At 47.1% G+C, this 26902-nt stretch overlaps 1 protein-coding gene across 2 annotated transcripts in view; it reads right to left on the reverse strand.

Moving 5' to 3' along the window:
* Positions 1-26902, reverse strand: part of LOC143368484 (hemicentin-1) — a 354314-nt gene that overhangs the window by 200436 nt on the left and 126976 nt on the right. For both annotated transcript variants that reach the window (XM_076811252.1, XM_076811253.1), the window contains exon 2: positions 20660-20789. In XM_076811252.1, the coding sequence (XP_076667367.1) occupies positions 20660-20789 (130 nt within the window). The remainder of the gene's footprint in view (positions 1-20659; positions 20790-26902) is intronic.

Below are 26902 nucleotides of genomic sequence, written 5' to 3' on the forward strand. Positions count from 1 at the left end.
ACGTTTGAAACGCGAGCCCTCCTCGCGATGGGGACTGAGATGATCGAAGGGCGCGTCAAGGCTGGGACCAGGTGTCGAGTGCTCTTTGACAAAGGGCAACGCGTGTCGCGGCATTAGAAGCCTCGCGTTCCCGAGCGGGTGGGTGCGAGCCACCCAAGCTTCGTAAATATCGAGTTACGAGGGCGTAAAGATCGGGATTCCACGGGGGAACCGTTTGTTATTAGCGGCCGCGTCGATACGCTCCCTTGGCGAAAAATCGAGCAATCGAATCGACGCGCTGGCCAGCGAGGTAGCGCGCCACTTGCGCGTTCTTCTCTCGCTGCCTTTTATTCTTGTTGCGTATCGATCGATCGGCGGAGCAACCTGTTGGCCGTGCAAATATTTTCGCTCAAACATATTATGTACGTCGGGGCTGGCGCGAGTTCACCGCGCGCAACACTGAATTCGAGCGGCCTCTCCAGGCGACGCGACGCTTCGTAAATATCGCGTTACGAGCGCGCAAAGATCCGTGATTTGATCGGGGAATTGTTCGTTATTAGCTACCGGCTGTGTACAAGCTGGTTGCTCCGACGCACGGGCACATCCCGCCGCGGCGCTCCCGGGCTTACATACCTACCTATTTGCAACTTATTCGCTGCGCCCGCGCGGCCTCGTATCCGCGGCATTCCAGCTGATAGTTTATGGGCCCAACTTTCGCAATTATAATTCCCGTATAAACCGCATCGTATTTTACGGTGATTCGCGATACCGGATCGTGTATGAACTGTAAATTGTCTTGCCGTTACCGCGCGGTTGCGGCCTGCAACCGCTCGCGGAGAATAAAGTTCGCGAGGAAGCGACCCAGGAAATTCGCCGCTATCAGCTGCTCGCTGCTGCTTACCTGCATCTCGTGGATCGGGTACGATTGTGTTTGAACCACCGATATCGTGCGGTAATTGTGGGAGAGGTGCCGCAGTGGGAGAGACGCCGCACAGTGGTACATAATGACATTTTTTGTTCAAATCACCCTGCAGGTCGTAATTTTTCAGAAAACTTGACGATTATTTTTTAAATTCTTCGCAATTAGATTCTCTATCGATCTGTCTGGCCGAATTTTTCAATTTCGTTGCTGATTTTTTTTTATATTTAGCGAATTATACAGCATTTTTCGAAGATCAGTATCTGTCGGCTCTTTTGGCCACCTGTTCCGAATTTAAAGTCAGATTTTCGAAATTGAAGGTCTGGAAGATCACTTATAAATGTGTTGCACTTTGTAGACTTTTCTGATATAACATGTCGTTCTTCCACAATGAAGGGTCCTTTCCTAAAATGTCTGTAAGTTTATTGTACGTATTAAAAAATTTGGTTTGGAAAAACCAAACAATCCGTCTTAACCAAGTAAAACGCGGTAATATTCACGATTGCCAGGTAACGATATTTTTTCTATGATATTAGAAGGTTCTTTCATTAGAAGCATTTTCATAGGAAAAGGCCTGGAATTTTCGCGTAGTTGCATACAGTAACTAAACCGCAACGTTGTATGTCAAGTTTAACTTCCAGATCCACGTGGTCGTGAGATTCTACGACACAAGTTTTTGAGTAAATTATTTAAAGTTTTGTTTAAATATCATTATTGTACATATCGGAAAAAACAATAGTTTTTAAGAAACTATTAAGTGTTCCTTTATAATAAGGCTGTATAAAATTATTTAAAAAATTGACATAAAATCGCTAAAACTTCAAAACTATAATTAAAGTGCGACACGGGTTGCCGACGTTCAATCAATTTGAAATTTTTCAGGGATCATTTTTCCGTCTAGTGTTACAATTTTGGAGGGTGCAACGAAAAAAATCGGAGGTCGTGAAATAAGACTTCACATAGCCGCGCATAATGGCTCCGAAGCTGTTGTACGCTAATTTTAATGGTGAAATTCAGAGATTTTGAGAATACTGTTTGAAGTCACACAGAAATGATACTATTATAACCTAAGAGATTGTGCTTTTATTAAAAAAGAATCACTAATTCCTCTATAATAGCGGAACACAATGATGTGCGAAATTAACGTGAAATCACTAAAATTTCAAAACTTTAACACAAATGCAGCACAGGTACCCTTTGTCCAATCACTTTAAAATTTTGCACATATCATTTTCTCACCAAGTGTCACAATTTAGGGTTTTTTTTTTCAATTTTTAGACCAAAAAAAAAAGGAAGTCGAAAAATAAGGACCACCCTAACGTACAGTTCTGCCAAGGCATTCTCTTGTCCGTTCCCCCTGAGTCTTTATCAAAATTTCCTTGCACTCCTGACGGGTCGGGACCGAGGTTACTCGATCGAGGGTTCCTACGAGGGCTGAATCGCCAGGAATATCGACGAAACAACGAGTCACGGGCAGGTGGCATTCGGTGAATCGCGGATCGGGGTGTGGGATATCCAGTTGGCTCGCTCCGCGAGCCTGGGCGCCGTAAAGTTGCCGGCTGCTGGAAAATAAAGACCACGGATATCCCGCGTGGGAATCGTTCGTTATTAGCCGGCCGGCAATAAGTTTCCCTTATTGCCGCGTAAACGATGCACTCGCTGGCTGCACGGCGCGCTGCCGCCGCAGAGGGAGAGTTTAAGGGCTGCTCCAGGGCCAGACGTGGACAGAGTCGGAGAGGAGGGGGGGACGGCGAGGGTGTGTTTCGAGCGGGTAATATACAGACACCATTTTTAAAGTTAAGTATCGCCAAGCAACGCGATTTAAATGGAGATGGACGAGGGACCATTGCCGGTGGTAGCCCAGCATCGCCGCACCCCCGGCGACACCCCTCGTTTCTTTGTCCCTCCTTGCATTCCGCTCGGTTTCCCTTCTCCCCCGACACCTTTTTCCTCTTCGTTAGAGTCTCTTTCTACCCCCTGATCTCTCAATTCCTCTCCATCCCGCGACTCCACTTTCTTTACGCTCCCTTGGTAGCCTGCAACTCTCCCGCGTCGCGGGTCAGCGTTTCAACCTCTCGCGACTTTACATCGAACAGTTTAAACTTCACGATTCGCAATTTATATATCGCACTTTGCGCCACATGCCTCGTTTCATAGACATATGTATATATATATATATATATATATATATATATATATATATGAAGAATATGTGAAGTTTAAACTGTTATATATGTATATATAACAGTTTAAACTTCATATATATATATTAGATAGAGTTCTCTGTTTCTTGAAACGAAGTGGCAGACGGAAATTTCATTCCCCGAACACTGAAGTTTCGTTCGCAACAATGTTGAAGAAAACAATATTGTCATTAATTTGTGTCACTCGCTGCGCCACCTCGATGCGGCGTTTACTACCGCGAATAAAAGCCTCTTCCACCCGGGTATTTAAAGACCAGGGTAGACGGGTAGCAGGTTTCATGGCGAATGAAGGAAACGCTTGCGCAACCACGACCACTTTGTTCTTTCTCTACCTTGCCCTATTATTCCCACCCTCGCCTGTCATTATCGCCTCCGCCGTTTCTATATTTCCTCTTTTGTCGCGCCGCGTTTCGGTGCACGGGCAACCGACGATCCGCGCGATAACGAATTAATGACGGTGTCCCCTCGTTAGCCTTTTCCTTCCGGCTGGCCGCGCCGCGCTCGTCAAATGGAATTTCGCCTGATCGAACGAGAAAGTATTACGCTGCGCGCGGCGGAAGAGCGTACGCGGAATATTCGTCATCTAGCTGGTAAATTACAATGCGCCGCGCCGAGCGCACTTCATTGTACGAGTGGATGCGCCTACATATCCGCTTTATTACGTAATTTCAGTCGGCAAATTATTACAATTCGTCCCGGCGGTTTGCACTGTTAACGATGTTTGCATTATACGTGTGTACGGCTTGTATATAGGCGGGCGGCGGGTCGGGGGCGACGTTGCACGCGTGAACGAGCAACAAATAGTGCAATCGATAGAGGCCCGCCTTTGGTATTCAAATCAAACACTTTCCGCGTATCTACGTTTATAAACGTCTATTATCCTTCGCCGGATAATGGATCGCCAATTAATTACCGCGCGATAAATGGAACGGGAACAATAACGAAAGTGCAGCGACTCGCTCAAGGGGTTGACCAGCCTCCCATGGTACAATACCATTGCTCCAAGGCGGTATAACATAAACAATAGGGTGCTTCAATTTTGCAAAGGTGCTATTTTCATGTAACTTTGCTTGCCCTCTTGGTTCTATTCATCTAAGTGATGTGTATGCCAAATTTTAGAGAAATGTAATAATATTTTGAGGTTGCACAGTTTTATCACTAGGGTAGATCTGGGACGGAAACTTTGACTTTGGAATACGATTACGCAGGAACTATTACATTTACAACAAAAACTATTATACGGAAATATTACTTACTTATCTGACATCATTGAGTCACAACAGTTCCACTGTATGTCAAGTAATATTGAAGGTATTAATAAAAAATGAGAAGCCGAGGGTTACAGCCCTATCGTTACAGTGTAAAGTGTTGCAACCGGGACATTCCATTCGAACTCGGACAGATTTCGAAGTAAGTTTTCGTAGATTGCTGAAATTCGAAGTAGTCTTTAGTGATATTTAAACGTACCTCAAAGGATTTTTCAAAATTTTTGAAAAATGTCGATTTTACAGCTGTTTGAAGTTAAGTGCTACCTTTTTTTCAATACATTATAGCTATGGATGTAGTAAATGGGTGGAGATGAGCTTTCTTTGACACTATTCGGTTCTGTTGCAGTGCAACTGACCTCGACTGCCGATGTTACAATCGCCCCCGACCATGCTTTTGAACTTCAATTATAAATTGTAAGTAACGAGACACTTAAAAGTGCTAAGTAACGAACAGTATTACTTAAAAAAGGTCAAATTACAGATTAAAAAAAGCATATACTTGCAAAGGGAGTGTTTACATTACAATCATAAGTCAGTAAGAAAAGGTTACTTTAGGGTATCGAAAAGTCATTTCGTTTACTATCCGCGTCTATTGCGTATCTATACTGCTAGGACATGGATGTGTGTATTCCAAATGTCGTTGTTTATCATAAAAATTGGTGGTAATATCCATTACATGTTTTGAGATATTAGCGTGTTACATTCGTCCCCCTGTTACTACCCCCCCCCTGTCTACCCTACATATTTTCGCTTTTGCAGGTTTTAAAAATGTCGGTGAAACAATAAAGTACATAATTTTTATAGGTGTGAACAATAATAATAAAAATAAAATGTAAATTTATCTAAGCCTAAGTCTTCTTTGAAGTTTAGTTTCTTTTTAAGGACTTGAGAATACAAATAATTATCATTGGAAATCGCGTTTCCTTAGCCCACTACATATTCTTTAGTGCGCAAAGTGCGCAACCTCTAAATATTACTCAATCTTCCTAAAATTTCTCAGATATTCTTTTCATATTAACAGGAACCAGGGCATGAGCAAAGTAAAAAAAATGTTATATTTTAATTTTACCTCTGTAATATAGAACACCCTAATAAACAAGCCATTCCAGCAGTTTCGACGATCAGCGGGAAGCAGGAAGAGTTTTGGCACCTCTTCAAGCATTCACAGGAAACAGAGAACCGTGGAAATTTGGCAAACGGGTTGCAAGCAAATCTACCATCGCTCAACCTTCAAATCTCAAACGCCGCCGCCGCGGTTTCCACGCGATTCGTGAAACAGCCAATAGCTGTGCACCTCTATACGGCAATAGGGAAGCTTCCGTCCGTAAAGGAAACGCATTCGCTGCGTTAACGAGCCCGCGAACTACGACCTCATCCGAAATTCTATCTCGCTCGAGCGAGTGGAATTGTCGTGGACGTTGATGGCGCCGTTTCCGTGCGATTGCAGACAGAAAAGGGCGAGTATGAGATTCGCAATCAGGAGGATCTCCGTTTGTTCTGGGCGTGAAGACCGGCGATCGTCGCCGACCGCAGCGCTGTCAACCTGCGTAATTAATCCACGTTTCACCGAGCCAGCTACGCCCGACAGCAGCCTAAGATTTACCGCAGTCCAATTTTACACCTGTCCGTCATACGGGCCCGCGACCACTCACCTTTCGCCTGATATAACCCGGTCGTTCGGGTAATCGTCAACGTTTCAGTCCCCGGAACTCGCGCGTCCGCTCCGGCCCGACCAAGACGCCTCTCGTCCGGCCGCAGCGCGACGATTAATCGCGAACGCTGCCGCACCGAGCGCGGCGCGGTGGCCGAGATCGATCGCGTATTAACCTCGCAAATTTAGACCGCGGGAGTACGTACGCGATCGCAATTTTCGCGCATCGATTTTCCCCGCTGCTGAAATTCGTTGCGATTTTAGCCGGTCACGTCGTCCCAGGCCGCGCCATCAGAATTTTAAAAATCAGCATAAATTCGGTCCGCTGCGATAGCCACGCGATATCCTCTCCCGCCTTTTTTTTTTTTGCCCCTCCAATCCTCGTCGCTCGTGCTTCGTTCTGAGCGCATATTAAACATCAATCTCGATTCGACACGACACGGCGGGAAACATAATGCACGGCTACTTTGTACGGGCGAATACGACGCGTTGCGATACATTTTCAATGAAGTGGACGGCGGATCCCGGCCGTCCCTTTGTGGCGCACGGTGGCCGGGCGAAACGCGCTTGATTTCAGGCAAGCGTAACGCGAAGCGATCCGCGTGCTTTATTCCGTCGAGCCAATATTTCCAGTCGGCAGTTTCGAAGGTTATTGCAACGTGGACCGAGGCAGGTATTACCGGATTCATGGCTGTCTTTAGGGCCGTTCGTACCGGCGTGATATAACTTTTGATTGGAATACGGTTTTACTATTCCGTGGGAACGCTTTGAAACAACTTGCGTCCGCAGAATCAGCGGCTCCCTTACGCTTTGCTGTTCGCCGTTGGGAGTGACTGCGGGTGACGGGCGACAGCGCGAAGAGCCGAGGGCTGACGACTCACGTTCCGATTCTACTTGCGCGTCAGCGGGAGTCGATAACTGCGGTGAGTCTCGAGAAGGCTCGCCGTCGACTTATCGCGCTTTAATGTCGCGCCCGGCAGCGAGGAGGAGGATCGAATTATTTAGCGATCTACGCGGAATAAGCGCGGCTGGCTGGCATAAACATTAATTCATCAATATCACGCCGATATTTTCCGCTCGGGAGTTATCGATTCCGTCTGGCTGCAGCGACGGGGCTTCGGTATCCGATTCGACGTTACGCACTTGTTATTGTTGCTGCAGCTGCATCGAACTCGATGTTATTGCAGTCAAGCCGGCCTGATTGACGCGGCGAAAAACGGGCGCAATGAAATCGCGGAGAAATAACGCCCAAGATACGACACCGTGCGTGTTGCAGCCCCGGCTATTTTTGCCGGCCGACCAACGAGCCTATTCGACGCGCTATTACACGTCATTCTTCGTCGTCCACCGCGGGCGAGGAATAAAGCAGAGATCGAGAACGGGCGCGATTGAAAATCTCATCGAACACAACCAGCGCGGTGTAAAACTTTAACCACCTCTTTGTAACGGCAATAAACGTCCCCCGGGGCGTACTGTTATCACGGCTATCACCACAAACGCGACCAGTATATAACAGCCGCGAACTTGCAACGATAACGACGTCGCGGAGCTTTTAGCCGTCGCCGCGGAACATTTCCGCAGGAAGGGCGGAAAGCGCAGAAAGGGCCGAGCTGCCGGCGGATGTGATAATACGCGAGAGTTCGTTTGACGATCTCGCTGGATCCCGGACACTGCTATCCTCGTAATTATTTACAGAGTTGCCGGAGACCCGGAGCTCTGCAGCGTCCATCTCGAAGCGACGGGACGAGGCACGTAGTACACGTGCGTGTGCCGAAGGGTTGTACGACACTCGGGGGATGCCAGCGTGCCCGCGAAAATAGCGAGACGCCACGTCGATGCACGCCACGGCCTTGTTAAAATTTATGAATATTGCGGCGGAATAATGGGGTTCCCTGGTAGTTCGCCAGCAGCGCGCTCTTGCAGAGCTATCGTCTTAGAGAAATTTCCAGGGAGACGTGATCGCGTAACACCGCGTAAACCTTGACAAACCAAGAACGAATTGAACGAGACCGCACAGCTTCGAGCAGCGTTCGATGCAGCGGGAGTGCCCCTAGTTCCTCCGTCGATTAGACGAAACAAACAAGCAGCTAGTTAAAACAGGAAGCGGGAACACGGGGTGTGGAGGCTGGGATCCGTCGACAAAACGATGAGAGATGTGTAAACGCACGGTGAAGAGGAAGCGGGCTTCCGCATTGTCGCGGGAACATTGGGGGACAGCCGGTTTACGCAGTGTCAACGATCTTTCGCGTTGTTCCGCGTTGTTTGGCGATCCGCCGGGCAACAAGGAGCGCGGTAAAACGTTTTACGAGCGGCCCGTACAAACAGCAACCGCGTTAAAACAATCCGCCGCGTTACAATTACAGACGGAACGGAATATCGGTGCTCCGCGGGAGCCACGGATACGACTATTGTGCTGTTGCACGGCTGGCTCGCGTCGCGTCGCCTCGGAAATCGTCGATTTGCGTGATCCTGGCGGATCCGGGGCTGACGTCGCGTTTCCGTTTCGTTCGCCAATCGAACGCGCGTCTCTGGCGCTGCGGGAATGGATACCATATAATTGCACGAGTGCAAATGAATCGTCGGAGGGAATATAAAGCAGTGTGATTTACAAGCCGGTGTTACGAAGCGCGGGCGTCGATCCACGTTAAGCAGCAGGTAGGTAGGTACGTACCTACGTAGGACGTAGCGCGAAAACTCGGCAATCTCGGCGAGGATCTGAGGAACGTGCAGGGAAATCGGGTGGCGAGGTCCGATCGCGTCGAAAGATAGGGGAAGGACCCCCAGGGGCAGCCATTGAAGCCCTCGGGCCCTCTTTCTATCGTGCCTAAACGAGCCACGCGTGAACACGCCCGAGGGATGTGGCGGGGGGATCGATTTCGAGAGAGCTTTCGCGGGCATTATGTGATTCGGATCTCGGTATTATTCTATAATCTATTCCGCGGGATGATAGTGTCGGCAATGGCGGTTAGGGTCGGTTGCATGCCGACCCGTAGCCTCGTTCCACTTGCACGCCACCACCCACCAATAAGCACCCTCCCGTATCGGGTTCGCGCAACCCTCTGCACCCTCACACGCAATCCCCCTTCTTCGAGCAGACACCGGCCGTGTATACCGATATTCGCGGCTTCTAACGTCCTTGATTATGGCTGCACACGCTGCCGGTGATACTAACAAAGAGAACAGAAGAGGGAGAAAGAGAGCGAGGGAGAGAGAGAGAGAGATGGAGAGAGAGAGAGGGAAAGAACGCCTCCTCGTTGCCCCTTATTTGCCCGCCGATCCGGAGACTGTCTCGAACAGGAGGAAAGAAGATACCGGCGCTGCCCCGGGGCATCAGCAGAGGATAAGCGGGTAAGAGAGCAAAGAGAAGAGGAATACAGCGAGGGGATGAACGACGACACCGCACACCTGATTTATGGGGCTCGTAATGGAGATGGGAAGGCTGGATATCCGCGGCGCCATGCGATGCCATCTCCTCGATTCGTGGCTGAACGTCTTCCGTTTGCTTTTACCATACCGAAAACCGAGTGTTAGAGCTGCCTCGGGACCGAAATTATTTCGCTACCGCGGAAGATAATAATATAATTTGAATTTCGACCGTAAAAATTGTTCTAATTAGAAGAGATGATTTCGGCGCACTGGTTCGGTTCATTAGGTAATTAAATAAAAGCTATTGTGCAATTTTGAGAATTATCGAATTCCAACGTTTCGGTCACTGGCTGTGACCATTTTCAAGGAAAGTTAGATAACGGAAGAATACTGCGTATGCTTTTATACAATGATCGCGTTTGCTAGAAACGTGCGACGCGCGAGTCGGTTGAACGGTGACTGACAAGGACACATCCCGAACTCAGAAATTCAAAAAATTCTGAAACTTTGTGAATATGTAGGGAATTTCCTCCTGATTATAACGCAGTTTTGTTTGCTGCCCACATTCACTCTAAGAGTGTGTAAACCACTCTAGGTACGACAGCATTGTAAGTCTTTAAACGTTTGCCTATATGTTCACTTATTTGTTTTTTCCCACCATATTGAAAATAATAGAGTTCGCTTTTCTCTCAAAAGTACAAGTGTATTCAAATTTGCTAACAATATATGCGATTTCATCATTCAACAACTTCATCACCTCTGAGTTGTAAAAGTCTTTAGCTACTAACACTGTGGTGTTACCTTTATCAGATTTTAAAACCAATAAATTATTATTCTCTTTAAAAAAAAATTTTGTTTCAATGATATCGGGTTTAGACAACAGTATAATATTGGGTTTTGCCAAATTGGTGGAGTAATTGATAATTTTATTGACCATTCTTAATCTGGTTGTGGTTTGAGTGCTATCATTGTTGATTTTCATTAAACCTGACTCAATTGAAGGAATGAACTTAGGAGAAGTAATGAAATTCCTTGGGACGCAAAGAGCATGCCTTCGTCCCAAAGTTAACACCTTCCTAACATTCATTGGAATTTCTACGTCAGAAAGATTTTTTAACCAATTGTTGTTATCACGATCAGAAGCACTGTTGTTGAATGAAATAAAACCATTATGATCGTTGTTAAAAAGATAATGTGGGCAATCTAATTTCCATCGTGTCTGGTGATACGGAGAAATCTTTCACGGCCTTCCTCGTTGATAAATTGGACAGAAATCGGGACGTTAGTTGCAACGTGCCGACAAACTGCCGCTTTTGTAGGCGACCGTGCCGCGGTAAAAATCAGCTTTCGAAAGGCGAGCTTCTGTCAGCCGATGCCTGTTGCGAGTGAAATAGAAAAAATAATGAAATTAACTAGCATCGGTGGGGACATAAAGAGAGGCTTTCCGGCTGGATGATGTTCGCGAGTACGCGCGCATCGTGGACCAATGAAACGCCGATGGAGCCAGAGTTCGCTGTGCTGTCTGCGTGGCGAGGTTAATTTTTCTATCGTGCCGCGTTTCACGAGCCTCTATTCGCACGATAGAACCCCGTCGACTGATTTATATGTGTATTAACTACGCAACACCGATAATTACAGTAATTACAATTAATCAGATTTATGCGTGTTAACTATAAATCTGATTAGATCTGGTTGCGCAGGTATAATAGCGGTTAAATCTCTGCAAACGCGGCGACCCCGATCCTGGTCAAGTACAAATTATCGTGCGAACGCAGCGCAAACCTTCGCCTCCCATTGTTGATCGAGCCCAACGCGAATAATATTTGTCACAGAGGAGAGGCATTGAAATCTCAGCGGCGACAATCGCCAGGAGCCTCTAGACCCCCGTTACAAAGCGGTCCACTCCCATTCTTCGGTCCTTTCCTCGCGCGAGCCAAACGGGACCATCCATTCGTTATGACAGCTGCGACCGGACAGCGGGCATGCTTGAATAAAATTTTCGACCCACCAGCGACATAGAGGGCGCGACCTCGGAGCAGCCGGCGACCCTGCTGGCTCGTTATAAAATTTTCAAAGAGAATCCCTCAAGATTTTCCCTCCCATTCGAGTACTGGCGAAGGCCAGGCTCCGCTCGAGCTGCCGGCTCTCAATTAAAACGGATCGCGGGGAACAAGTCCAAAAGACACGATAATTGTGGCCGACAAGGTCAGGGGGGAGCAGCGGAGCGCCGTAGCACTCGGCGAAAATGAAAAGGGATAACCGAACGAATGAAATTTATGTCCGTTCTCGCGGCGGTTTCGCGCCAGCTCGGATCCCGCCGCTCCACGATCGAGATTTTCAAATGGAGTTCTCGGGCGAAGCAATAGGTTCCGACCTACGAATCCGGGGCCAAGTCCGAGGCCAGAAGATCCCCGGCCAGTTTCGACCCGGCACGTAATCCAGGGACGAATCCCCAAGATCAACGGTCCGGTTTCGCTGGAAACTGGAAACCCTCCGTTCGACCGTTCGACCTTTCCTATCCTATTCATAGGTGTAGGTGGACTGCTCGGCCGGGCCCCGCGGCGCTGCTAGAGATTTCACTCTGTTTGCCTACCACTCTATCTCGGCCGTTTAACGATCGCGTTACAGGGATCGCGTGTCGGCAACTTTTCGCGCTTTCCCCGCTCGCGCCCTGTTTGCACCCTCGCTGAAACTTTTCCTCCCGCAACTTTCTTGTTTCTCCGGATCCTCCTTAGACGAAGGGCGAGCTGTCGGGGCTATCAAGCTATCGGGCTTATCGGCGTGCCGCAAATGTTGTTGTTCTCGTTTGTTCGCGGACGATCGATACCGTGCGCGCCGTATCGATGCTGCCTCCTCCAAGGGGTCAACGCAACTGGGCTGAAAGTTTATCGGACGGAATCGTTGTCAGCGTTACAGCCGAGGCACGAGTGCGGAAATGGCGGCCGTACGGATTAACCCCGTCGAGATCAGTGGTTTCGATGGAGCCTATACTTGAGCGGGATCGAGAGCGCGGCCAGCAGCCCGGGGTTAGGCGGCGAACGGGGTCAGGAAGGTGCTCTCGGGTCAAGATGCGGATTAGGATCTCGAGGGGTCACCTTGCGGAACCCGACCTAGGTCTATATATCTACGCCATAAATTACGTCCGTCTAAATACATAGCTCCCCTATGAAGTGGCCGTTTCGAGATCGATTAAAGCTACGAAAATACAAGGCAGAAAGAACCGGCGGACGCTCGCGGAGAAACATCCATGGCTGGATGTGTGTAGGGTAGACCGGGAGCAGCAGTGACAAGTTGACTTTGGAATACGATTACGCAGGAATTGCTACATTTGTAAGAAATACTCTTATAAGGAAATGTTACTTACTTATCTGACATTCTATTTTATTTTATTTCATTATTACTATTCACGGGATAAACCCTTTGGTACAACAGATATATAATGCGGGGAGACATAACACGTATATGACAAATATACAATTCGAAGAGAACAAAAGAGAGTATATATAGAAATTTAAAAATGAACAAAGAATTGCAAATTATAGGATAAATTATAGAATACCTTCAGGAGAGCATTTTAAAATGCAAGGGATTGCCTAAATAAATCAGTATTGTGATGGACACTGTTAGCTTGGGTAGACATTCGATTTGTACAACTATAATAAGCATGTACAGTGCGGTGCAGTTCAGTATGAAACAGTAAGTGATTTTTCAAGCTCCTAGAAGGTACCTTTAGAGAGAACAATTGAATGATCGCAGGACAAAGTATAACACATTTGCCAATTTTGCTTACAAACATTATCTCAAACATCTTTCTTCTATTGCTTAATGTCTTAATAGTTAATTTATTAAGAATTACGTCATAGTTGTGAGAATCAAATGGTATGCGATGACCACTATGCTTTGCCGCAAGTCTTAAAAATTTATGTCGAACACTCTCAATATTGTTGATATAAGATTTCCATATAAGAAATAATGTTTCTGTAATGTTCCGCGTTTTAAATTAATATTTCGGAAAATTCTCTCCGTCAACCTGAGGATAAATTAATATACTAACGAAATCTTTTTTGTTTTTTGATTTTAGATAATCTGGTTCCGAATAGCAGTGCTCACCACAAAACCAAATTTTTAAAAATGCTTCTCGGATGTCGGTTGTTACTTTATTGTAAACGTAAATATTTTTCTACGAAAAAATTAGCAAATGTTCTTTAAATGTTGCTCTTTTAAGCGCAAAAAGTAAGTAACGATCAGTAGGTACTACTTTAAAAAAGGTGTAATTACACATTAAAAAATCGAAAAAGCACATACTTGCAAAGTGAGTGTTTATATTACCATTTTAAGTCACTAACAAGGCGAGATCCCGAACCCGAAAATTCAAAAAATTCTGAAGATTTTTTAGGGGATTTCCTCCTGATTACAACGCAATTTTTGTTTGCTGCCCAAATTCACTCGAACGGGGTGAAATTAACCCCTGAAAATTCGGCTATTTTCCGATTTTGCGTTATAACTCGCGAACTGTAAGAGAGAGAAAACAGTTTCAAAACAAAATTTACTTCTTTTAATTAGAGCTATTATCTGGTGAAAAAATTATTTTACAGTTCCCGAGTTATCACAGAAAATCGGAAAATAACCGGATTTTCAGGGGTCAATTACACCCCACTAGAGTGAATTTGGGCAGCAAACAAAAATTGTGTCGTAATCAGGAGGAAATTCCCTACATATTCACGAAAGCTTCAGAATTTTTTGAATTTCCGGGTTTGGGATGTTTCCTTGTAAGAAAAAGTTACTTTAGGGCATCGAAAAGTTATTTTGTTCACTATCCATGTCTATTGCGAATCTATACTCCTAGGACATGGTTGTGTGTATTCCAAATGTCATTGTTCATCATATATCCAAAATTGTTGTTAATATCTGTTATATGTTTCGAGATATTCAGCGTGTTCCATTCGCCCCCCTGTTACATCAACCTGCGGTCTACCCTACCACGTTCAAACGACAACGAAGAACGAGGTACGTACATAGAATACGAAACGCTAATTGTATCAGACACCGATTGCCCAACAGGCTAATTAGCGTGCATCGCATATATCACTCGATAAATCTTATTCGGAGCAGCAAGTGCTCTTCCCTAACGTGGATTACGTCCACTCTCGAGCTCCGCGTCTCTCAAATTGTGCGAGCGAATGCAAAACGGTGCTCGATTAGCCTCCTCGTAAACGCGTACTTCATTCAGCGTGTGCGCTTTTTACAGACCGACCAGTTTCGCAGAGACCTCTCCGATCTCGCTGTTACCTAGGAATTTCCACGGTTCTGCTGCGTTAAAGATGATCTACAGCGTGGGACGAAAAGCGATATAATCCCGTGCAAGCGATTTCATTGTTCCGGGAACTGTGGGTCGGCGCTGTTGGTAGCATGAATGTCGTCGGGAGAAAGTATAGCGGCGAGCTATCCGTCGATGTTTATGGTATCGTTCGATTACGCGCGTTTCGTGGGCGCCATTCGCCCTGGGTAATATCCTGCACCGCGTTTATGAGATGCGCCGTCGATTCTAGCCCCGGTATTCTCGTCCGTTGAACGACCCTCTCGCTCCACCGCAGCTTCTTCCCACCCACCCTCAAGTCGAATAATTTTCAATCCATTCGTCCGAAAGCGCGCTGGCCGGTTGCGTAATAATTTCAGCTAACGGCAGCGCGAGGGTGCCGTGGACGTGCTATTAGCGTCGGCGCTTTATTGCGTCGCGCGCGTCTGCTACCGGTACATAAACCGATCCCCGAAGTGCTGGGCAATCGCGCAGCTATTTCGAGAGACCCGTCAGATTTATTCGGACAAAGGTTCCGGCCGCGTCCGCTAACAATAAGAGGACGCGCATAAATGTTTGATAACACGACGCGATAGAAAGCGGCGGCGGGTAGGTGAGGATCGGTGCGTGTGTCGTTCACTGGGACAGAGGTTGCCGAGGGTGCAGGGCGTGTGTTCGGCTGCGCGCATAGTTCGCATACCAACCCTTCCTCGCATGGTATGTTATAATTAGTGCTCGAGCGAGCGCACGCAACATTGATATGTTCACGAGCTTCCGAATACGTCCCTAATGAGATGGCTTCGTAAACAGCGGGTTAAGTGTTCGCGTGCCCCTGTAATCTGCTCCCACCACCCCCCGCTGTTTTTCGAGCCTCCACGGTTCAACGAAAATGCCCGGCTCGCGAGCGCTCGATCGCTGCCCCTAAAATTGCATCAAAGCGTTTTCGCACGCGCGCGCAACACGTCCGACGCGAGGGCGGAGAAATGAAACGCGGGATCGCACTGGCTAAATCGTCCCGTTTGAAACCGAGCCGTTAATATTCCAGCGGAAATTGCTTGTCCGTCCGTTCCTGGCCCTTTGATCCGCGGGGCGCCGTAAGAAACGCGTGACATCGTGCTTTCCATCCCGAGATACGATTATCGCGACGCAATTCAAATTTTCATAAGCGCGTAATTGACGCAGGGGGACTCGGGGCGTGGCATTCTGCGAGTATAATCGGTCTGTCTGGTTTTTGAATTCAAATCCTGCTGGAGGACTATTAATTACAGACCGTCCGACAAACGTGGCCCGCAAACTCCACCCCCTGCGGATCAAAACGTCAAGCCGCGTACTCTCTCTCCCTCTCTCTCTCTCTCTCTCTCACGTCCGTCCCCTCTTTTCCGCTTCGTGCCTCGCGCTGGCACCGTTTCCTCTAGCCTGCCAGCTGGGACGATCGTCGATGGCCTCGATACGAGCCAGAACAGCAGCGCGAACGACGATCATCTCGAAGGAAGCGTCGAGGGATGAATAAAGGGGCGGGCTAGGAGCGAGTGGAGGAGAAGCCGCGAGGTCTCTTACGGGCCAGCTTCCGCCGCAGTAATCGTTACTTTCGATGGCCTGCGAACTGGTAACGCGTGGAAAAGTGCCGTTCGATGCCGTCGCGTATACCTAAGTACCTCGGGGTTCCAGTCACGCTTACCCTCCTGTCAAAGTTTCGCGAAGGAACGTCGCTAACGTCGCTAACGTCGCGTCTAGCCAAGAAGACGTTTTCGCCGATACCGCGATATCCACTCCCCCCTGATTTATGAAGCTTACCAGCCCTTTCACCGTGCACGCGACAGATCTAGGCGAATCGATACCCCTTAGTTTTTCCCCGGGAGCTAATAACGCGGCTGCTGAATGTGTCAATTAATCACGCGGGCCCGCACAAGTGTACGACGATCCGATCCGCTCGGATCTTCTGACGGTGCAGTTACGCCGATCCCAGAACAACGAAGAGGCGTCGCGAGGGTTATCAATTATTCGCCGATAAACCTGCCATCCGGGATCTAGGAAGCGGCGCAGGCCCCTCCCTCCCGTCATCCCTTCAACCGCCGATTGAAATTTATCGACACGTTATAATTACGCGCCGCAAAGTTGATCGCGCTTAGCTGCGATCCTCATTAGCCGTGTAAGATTAACCGTTATTGGAGATCCTGACGGGCGTTGCGCCTGCAGTTCCACCACCGGGACTGAATTCGACACTGAACCGTTGCAGATAACATTCAGAGCTGTCCTCTCGCCGAACGTGACGAAACGTCGAGCCAGGAACGGACAAAGGTCCGTGACGATAGGTCGACCGATACGCGTGATCGCGGAACGGTAACCAGGCCATCTTTCCCACGTTAATCAGAGGCTCGGCCGCTCGGAAAACGACCGCCAACGTTCGCCGAGCGAGCCATTGAAGAATCGTAAAGACTGATTGAAAAGTCAAGCCGCGAAGCGGAGGACGTCCGACCGCGTCGATTACCGGTGTCCCTTTGAAACGTCCGCGGACTTTGAGGCAAGTGGGAAAAGCGGATAGGGAGCCAGGGGACGGGAGGGGTGAAAAGGTGCTCGGCGACGTATTAATCGCCGGGTAACGCTTATTTCCCCGGGCATCCAGCATTGTACGTAGTTCTGGCAGCTGGCTGCTTGAAAAATGATCCAGCTTCGGGCCGGTGAATTCCCCGGCGAAGGGGAGGGGCGGAGGGAAGGAGCGAGCGAGCGCGCACGCCGTGCAAGTTTAATTGCGAAACTTCACCCGACTATCGCAAATTACGGGAAATATCGAAAAACGCTGGTAATATCGTGCCTATCCGCCCGCATTGTGGCTGCTCTATTTTTATCCGCGAGGTTTGTTCGTCCAACTATCCCGCGCGGACAGCAACGAACTCGTGTACGCGCCCGAACCCGCCAAAGAGCCCGGACAGGAAATGGCGGAGGTGCAGGAGGGAAAAGTGCGCCCATATGCCGCGTACATAGGCGCGCGTAACATATAGCTCTGTGTCGGGGTTAGCCAGCAGGGATAAGCGTTTTCGACTTTTATTTGCGCTCCGTCGGCGAGCGCAATGTTTGTCTTCCGTGCACGAGTCTCGTTGAAAGTATCGAAGGGCTTCGAAATACGGATTAATCGACGGCTACGTGGCAGGCTTATTTACCGATACGCCGTCTGTGACGGGAATGGAGATGCGAGACGGTCCAGACGCGGGGTCGTTCGCGTTTGTCCGCGTTTTATTCCATTGGAAGAACCCTGTCTCGTGCGAAACCGTCGCTGGAATTGCTACACCGGAGCTTTGGTCTCCTCGAGATTTCATCGCGATCCCTTGACGCCAGAGTTGGGCATTAGTCGAATAAATTTTTATTCGAATGAGCTCGAATAAAAGTTTCGAATAAAGTGAAGTTATTCGAGAATAACGAATAAATTTTTAGTCGAGTAAATCTTTAGTCGTTATTCGTTATTCTAAGTTATTCTAGACTAAGCGACACGAATAAGCGCGGGTCAGAACCCGAGCCGCTGCGACCCGGGTCCTGAGACCCTCGGCCTCCTGCCCGGTCCAGGGGGGTATCAAGAGGAACACTTTTTTTCGAGTGTACCTACTCGAGCCGAAGCGGCTTATTCGTGACGCTTAGTCGCCACGGCGCACAGTGGGACGGATCGACACTTAAGTAGGCATTCACTTCATTTTTTTACATATTTCAACATTTAGTGATTACTAGCTTTAAATTACAGAATTGTGATACTGATTTTATAAAAAAAAATTTTTATTTTTGTGAAAATAGACACCTTCATCTGGATTAGCCAGGCATAATGAGCTCGGGTACATTTTGAAACCCCAGAGTTTACCGGTGGAAAGTTTTTAAGCGATACACAAACACACAAATATATAAACTTTCTGTTTTATTACAGATTATTTTATACTTAAGATAATCTAAGTTTACGGGTAATATATTTTATAATAAATACAGAAATCGTTTAAATCTCTGATAAGAAACTTAAATAAAATACAGAACTTGACAAAAGTAAAATACATTACTCAATTAAAGTATTTTGAAGTTGCGGAAATTCATTCGGCAACATTATTATTGAAAATAAAAAATTGTAGCAAAATAGCATATTTTTCCTGAGTTCTACCTGCTTTTGTGCAAAAAAAATATCGATTTTTCAAAGGGTCGGATGCGGACGAATATAAAAAATTGAATTTTGTGAAATTTAATCTATCCAGAATTATGAGGTATGCTTGAATTTACGAACAAATACGAACAATTCTTTTAATTTAGAAAAATACGAAAATGGTAACAAAAAATCTTAATTTGGCAATAGAATATAAGTATTTATATTTTTCATTACAAGAAAAAGACTAACTGAAACTATTCCAATGTAAAAACCTGATCATTTTCTAGAAATGGAAATCTAAAATTTTGTTTAAAATATTTAACAGAGGAAGCCCAGAATGCCCGAAATAAAGATTTCAACAACTATTGCGAATCAAGATGTTCTAAATAATTTATTAATAAGCCCCGATCCATATAAATATATAGAAATCAACATCAAGAGTCCCATTGTTAAAAAGAGCGACGAGAAAAAAAGATTGTTGTATTTATTATACAATATATTACCTGCAATCTTAGATTATAATCAATAAATTATGAAATATGTGAAAAAGGAAGTGAATGCCTACTTAAGTGTCGATCCATCCCACTGTGCGGTGTTCCTGCGAATAACGAATAACGAAGAACGAATAACAACTAAAAATTAGGTCGACTAAAAATTTAGTCGAATACAAATTTAGTCGAATACAAATTTAGTCGACTAAAAATTTAGTCGAATACAAATTTAGTCGACTAAAAATTGATTCGTTATTCCCGAATAACTTCACTGTATTCGAAATTTTTATTCGAAAGTCAGTCGAAGAACAATTTAGTCGAATAATGCCCAACTCAGCTTGACGCCACGGGCGCGTCCGGATGTTCCCCGACGTGCACTTTAAAATCGGTTGCGGGCTCGTTAAGAGAAATCATAACGAGTAACTGGCCGAGATAATTGTCAATTAAGGGAACGCTCGCTTCTCCTCGGATTACGTTTCGAATACCTTCTAAACGTTGGCGCTGTCTTGCCGTTCTGCGCGGGCTCTTTGTTTTTATCCTCCACGGGGCGTAAAATTATTCCGAGCGGCCGGACTGCATTTAAATTCAGACGGTCGATCTGCAGGCTCATTAAGGGAAATTACAAGGGCGCGATCGGGCGAAAAAATTGCGAGTTAAAAGGTTTCGTGTCTTATCGACACTCGAGCGTCGCGGCGAGCTTTCAATTAATAGCCGTTTCAATTAAGCAGCGCCGATGGTCCGACGACTCCCGCGCCGCGAACGTTCGCGCGAGATTTCATTGGAGGCTGGAAACGGAGAAACGGGGGCAAACCTCTGGAAAGAAAGGACAACCCTTTATGAGGGCCTTCCGGTGGTGTTATTGCAGCCGACTCGGAAACGGGGTAACATCTCGCGGGCCGCGCTCGCGTTCTCGTCCTCGTGCACGTCCGCGAGACGGAATGCAGAAAGGAATTTCGAGTTCGAGTGGCAAGAGGGAACGCGAGCGGGCAACGAGCAGTGACGTGCGTTTAATAACGCGAACCGACCCTGTAGCCTACGTCATGGTGCGCCACTGGCCGATGTAATGGGAAAGAGAACGCGATGCCACGGCCCCGGTTTACTGCATATTAGCCAGCGGATTCCTCGCCACGGATTCCTCGAGCGCCGTGGATTTTTCAGCGTCGCGGCGAACCGTGCCGAACGGAGGCGTATCGGCAAGACGCAGCACGCTCTTCCATGGCGCATCCTTGATAAATCCGAACGCGATCGCGTTCCTTGAATTCATTGCATAAATTATCCGCTCGTGGCCGAAGCAATCGCGTGCGTGTAAATCATCGAATTAGGTGCGAAAGATCTCGCTACTAAATAAGAAATAGAAATCGTATCACTCACGTGTACAGGGGTACGCCGGCCTCGTCCTTGAACCAGAAAACCATATGCAGGGTGTCCTCTCCAGGTGGAGTGATGTCGCATGGCAATTCCGCTGGCTTTCCTTCCACGACGCTGATATTCACTAATGGCACTGCAAGCAAACGGAATCGGTCCCACCGTTAAATCACCACCTTTCACCAAGTTGCGGCAATTTTGCTAGAGCAGTATACGAGCAAGTATTTTATTATAGCGAAGTCCAATCTAAAGGAAGCCGAAGGAGGACAGGGAGGGAATAACCGGGCGGCGTTCCTCGATAACGGAAATCCAGATATTCCGATGCGGACACAATCGAACGGGGATGATCCCGGGTAGCGATATGTAAAGCGCAGTCGGTCCCGGATTAAGAGATCCGCTTATGAAATTCGGTTCCGGACGGGAGTCGGCGTAAAGCAGCCGCAGCGTCGTGCTTGCGGAAGACGATGCCCGCAGCGGAGCAGGTAAGTGGAAAGCTCAAGAGGGTCCGATATCGCGCGGAAAGGGCAATTCCTCGGGGAATTTCCGGTAGGCTATTCCGAAGAAACGAGTTTCCATTCGATTCGGTCTGCCGCTTTCGTTTTCTCCGCGGCGCTGGACGACCGAAACAAGAATCGAAGCTGCAAGCACCAACCGCCCTCCTCACCGTCCGCGCACTCTTTTTTGTCCCAGACCTATCCGAACCAACGAAACAGACTACCCCGGCCCTGTCCCGCTTCATCGGATCTGATTTGTCGCGGCCGTGTAATCTTCTCCGCCCGTCCTTTATCGACCGTCGCGTGACGCCAAGAGATACCCGCGAAATTTCTGTTTCGCGGGCAATAAATTCCGCGCGGAAAACGATCGCCCGAGATTCTGAAGATTCTCCGAGAAAATCCTGACCGAGGGTGTAGGGGGCCGGCGGTGGAGCAGCGACCAAGAGAAAGCGGAGGGATTAGCATACGCTTCGGGCGAATTTATTTCGCGGCTGTACCGGCCGCGTCGGGTATAAATATCGCTTAAGAACGGCTCTTTATCATATAAACGCCCGGCGCGGCGTAGCGAGGCTCATTTGAATTCGTGCTTTTTCCATGTCGTAATGGGCTCGAGCGACGCGCAACAAGCAGTTACTTCCCCTCTGTTGATATCGCCGGCGTCGCAAGCTTGTACGAGCAACGGTTCTTACCGTCCCCTAGGGGAGCAAGAAGCCTCGGCAACATCCTTCCTAGATCCGTCGTAATTTAACGTTTACTTCCCGCGGCCAATTCCTCTGGAATTTTTCATAGCCGACGGCCGCGTTTTCCCTCGCAGCTAGCGTAATCAGATTACTCCCGCGCCGCTGCCACCGTCACCGCGAAATTAACCAAAAACCCTCGCAGCTTAAGCGCACCGCCGCGAAATTAATGACGGCCCGCGGCCTGGGGATCCCCGGCGGCGGACAATCCGCTGGCGTCACCGATTTTCCAGTCCACCATGCCGATTCTACTTACATATTTACACGGGCGTTTCTACGTCGCTGGACACGAAAGCGACCGCGGCGAGACCATCGATCAGCCGCGAACAGCAGGCGCGCGTGTCCGCGTGTAGTATAAATACCGGGGAAGCCTTGAAAGCCGTTTCGATTAATGGAATTCCGCAACACGTCCGCAATTAACCCTCAAAGACCCGAGGCGCTGGTCGAATGGTCCGTCGGCGTGCTAATGGCGGGCTAGGGCCGAGGGCCCGCGTCGCATTCTAAACGCAATTTAATGAATTCGTTATCGACCAGAATCAACGTTCGCCGCCGCGTCGCGAACAATGGCCCGGTCCAAGACGCGTCGCGGCGAACATCCAATTTCCATCCATGGAATTTTCGAGGGCACTCCGCGCCGCGTCGCTGAAAACCGAACGGGAGCTCGCTAACCTTCGGCCACGGCGAGATTAAACGGCTTAATTAAACGGTGTACCCTTCGCTCCTTCGTTCCCATCGTTTCGTCGCCCGGCGCGCAGTGGTACATAATGACATTTTTTGTTCGAATCACCCTACAGGTCGTAATTTTTCAGAAAACCTGACGATTTGTTTTTTAAATTCTTCGCAATTAAATTCCCTATCGTTCTGTCTGGCCGAAATTTTGAATTTCGTTGGTGATTTTTTTATATTTAGCGAATTATACAGCACTTTTCGAAGATCAGTATCTGTGGGCTTTTTGGCCGCCTGTTCAGAATTTAAAGTCAGATTTTCGAAATTGAAGGTGGTGAATCCGATATGTTGAAGCAAAATTTCAGGAAATGGGCTTATTCGGAAGAAACGTAGTGCGTCTAGATTTTCGGGGACGCTGATTACGAATATGAGGTAATTAAGATAAAGATAAATTTTTTTATTTGTATCACAAATCTAATACTGTAGATCAAATTGTAAAATTTCAATTTCGAAAATCTGACTTCAAATTCGGAACAGGCGGCCAAAAAAGCCCACAGGTACTGATCTTCGAAAAGTGCTGTATAATTCGCTAAATATAAAAAAATCAGCAACGAAATTCAAAATTTCGGTCAGACAGATCGATAGTAAATTTAATAGCGAAGAATTTAAAACAAAAATCGTCAAGTTTTCTAAAAAATTACGACCTGCAAGGTGATTTGAACGAAAAATGTCATTATGTACCACTGTGCGGCGTGAAGATCGGTAGCGTATGCACGCTGCGAGGAACTCCACTGGAGAAACCGATCTTGCAGCATCTCAAGTTTCTGCCAGCATTTGATTGTCTTAGAAAAGCTAGGCTGTATACGCTGTTAGGATGAGGTAGAGAGATACGCTGTTGTATAAGTTGGGCGACAATACCCCGCTGTATATCCGATGCTCTCGCTTCCTGTGCTACAGAGGAACACCTGCAAGAAACTAAGGAACCGACTAACGCGACTTCTAATTTGTCACGTCCGATGCCCTTCGAGTTAACGCTACGCCAAGTATTGTAGACGCGTGGAAGGGACCGAGGGCGACAATGGGCGCAGACAATGGCAGCACTGATACGCTTAGCGCGAGCAAAACGGTCGGCCAACTTGTAGAGACCTATCCGCGGAAGCGCAGCGAAACGTAGGGAGACGTGGCGAGGGGCGCTCGAGTACACTTGACTCCTCGTAAATAAAGGATTCACCCTGTCCTCTTCGGCTCATCCTCGCCCCCTCCCCCGCCCGGCCTCCCCCGTATCGCGCATTCTGTCGCGAATCCATCCGACCGTACGAATTGCCGCCATAATGTCGACTAACAACCGATCTTCCGGCTCGAGTTAATTTGCGAGCAAGCGGCAGCAACTCTCCCTGCTCTGACGAGCGCGATGTTTGCTTTGTTGAAACGAACCCCAGCCATTATCCCTACGGTGTTGCGACGCCCCCTTCGTTCGCGACTCTTGTCTCTCGTCGACTCGCCTCGTGGAAACAGCCGAGGATGAATGGTCCTCGGGTGAGCCCGGGTCGCGCCAAAATCATCCATCTTGCGCGACGCTGCATCGCGCGGTTAATGAGCGTGACGAATCCTTCTTAAGCCGCGTATTCACCTGCGCATTCGCCCCGAATGTGCATTCGGCGCGCACCGATTTTTTGCTCGTCCGGTGTTCGGCGCGTGTTCGGGGCGCGGCGCGCATTCGGGCCGATCCGCTTGTTGGCGGTCCATCAAAGCGCGCATTCGGGTCCGAACAATACCATGAAATGGACGCCGCAAATTTCACTCAACCCCGAACGCGCGCCGAATGCGCGCCGAACGCGCGCTGAGCTCCGAACGGGCAAAAAATCGGTGCGCGCCGAATGCACATTCGGGGCGAATGCGCAGGTGAATACGCGGCTTTACAAACTTTTCGACCGCGCCGCGTTCGGAGCGTAGATCGACTGGCTCGAGAAACTTAATAGTCGCGGCCGATTTAGGCCGTTCGTCCACCGCCGAAACGGGACTGCAATTTGACCAAAATAAAAAAATTATATTAAAAAGAAAATTGTTATGTTAAACGATTTCATTAAAAATGCAGTAAAAACTAAAAATAATTATTTTCTTTTACTACAATTTCGATGGTGTTTTTTCCAGAGACCAGAAATAACAGTTATTTTTTTAATTTTTTCGAAAAGAATCATTGAGAAAAAGTTCATTTTTATTTAAATGGAAGTCAGTCTTTGTTAAATACTGCATAAATTTTCCGAAAAATCAAGTGATTAAAAAATATTAAGATTTATCTGTTTTGGTTACTGATAACCCTTATTGTCAACGGAAATATTTTTTGGTCACTAACTGTTATAGACGACGGAAATTGTTTTCGGTCACGAATAACAATTATTGACGACGGAAATTGTTTTCGGTTACGAATAACCATTATCGATGACCAGAATTTTTTTTGGTTACGTATAACCATTATCGTTGACGAGATTTTTTTTTGGTTACGGTATAATCAATATCTATTGCGAGAATTTTATTTTGGTTACGGCGTAACCAATATATATATATATTGCTGGAATTTTATTTTGGTTACGGCGTAACCAATATATTGCGGGAATTTTTTCTTGGTTACGATATAACCAATATCTATTGCGGGATTTTTTTTTTGGTTACGGTATAACTATTGAACTATAGAATATCTGGAATGCGAACTGTGGGTATTTGGAGCCGCGACGCGCGGTTAAAAACAGATAGTTGCACAGCGTGGGATGCTGTTTCACTTTTACACACACGTCTATACCTGCCTGTACCTAAATTTACTACAAGATAGAAGTACATTTACTACAGGATGGTGTATGATACAGGATAGACACCCATTCAATGCCACTATCTCTCTTGGCCTGGCCAGTCCGGGGTTTTCCGTACCGTATTTGCATTCCAGATATTCTATAGTTCAATAGTTATACCGTAACCGAAAAAAATTCCCGCAATTCATATTTGTTACACCGTAACCAAAAAAAAAAATCCCGCAATAGATATTGGTTATATCGCAACCAAAAAAAAATTCCCGCAATATATATTGGTTACGCCGTAACCAAAAAAATTCTCGTCAAAGATAATGGTTATTCGTTACCAAGAAAATTCTGGGCATCGATAATGGTTATTCGTAACCAAAAAAAATTCTGGTCATCGATAATGCTTATTTAGTTTGCGACAAAACTAAATTTAATAGTATAGTATACACTTTTACTTCCACCCCTCACTTTTCACTTTTATTCTATTTTCTATGTATTTCTATTTTCATTTTCATTGTCATTCTCATTTTCATTCTTATCTTCATTTCCATTTTCATTGTACATTTTTCATTTCTCATTACTCATTCTTGACCTCTATTTTTTCATTTCTCTCTCCATTGTTAAGTATAATTTGATATAGTATGCATATATGTAGATTTATTTTTATTCAACACGCAAATTGTTATGTATCCTTGCTGTATAATGGTTTAAAACCCGTTTATGACTAATAAATAAATAAATAAATAAATAAATGATATTTCACGGAAAGGGCGACAGACGCTTGTTACCCCAGGGGCGCCAAATCTCCCAATCCGTCCCCGTTCTTTTCGGTTAACCTCTTAAGAAAAAATCTGACGAATTTCCTCCAGCTATACCCACGACATTGCATACAATCGTTTCTTATCAAATTGCAGTTGCAATACGGGGGTGGACGAACGGCCAAACTCTGTCCCGAAATCCCAAAGAAACGTCGTCGAATGTTTTCGCCCGCTTACGCAACTATCGCAAGGACGCGCTGACTCTGCAGGTCCCGGTTCGTCGCGCGGCGAACTAGATGAAAACGAAACTTGGATGCAAACTCGCAGTTCTCCCCTGGCTACGGTTATGCTCGGTGGCAACGAGTCCGCTAGCTGCCGTTAAGACTATAGCGTTCCAGGATGAAAATATCGTAACGACGGTCGGAGTCGTTGTTACGCTGTCGATTCCACCGCACAAAAGCCGAGGAAAGTCGTTCGCGCGCGCTCAACCGTATTCGATCGCCAACGGCAACCGAAGGTGCATGGATATCGTTGCTCGTTCAAATTCCCGCGCGGTAATCGTCCGTTGGTTCAGCAGCGATTAAAATGTAATCGCTGGATGGGTTCGAAGGGGGTTGGAGAGGGGGGGGAGGGGTACGATCAATCCGCGTCATCGCGCAAGATTTATGAAAATACTTGCTTTCGCTGTCGTGTCGCGGTGATCAACGACGACACACAGAGCGGTAAGTTTCGGATGAGTTCGAAGGAGGACTCGAGCCCCGGCTCGATGTTCGTGGGAAACTTTGGTTTTTTCCCCCCGCAA

The sequence above is a fragment of the Andrena cerasifolii genome, chromosome 4 (genome assembly GCF_050908995.1).
Source record: "Andrena cerasifolii isolate SP2316 chromosome 4, iyAndCera1_principal, whole genome shotgun sequence".
Taxonomy (NCBI): Eukaryota; Metazoa; Arthropoda; class Insecta; order Hymenoptera; family Andrenidae; genus Andrena; species Andrena cerasifolii.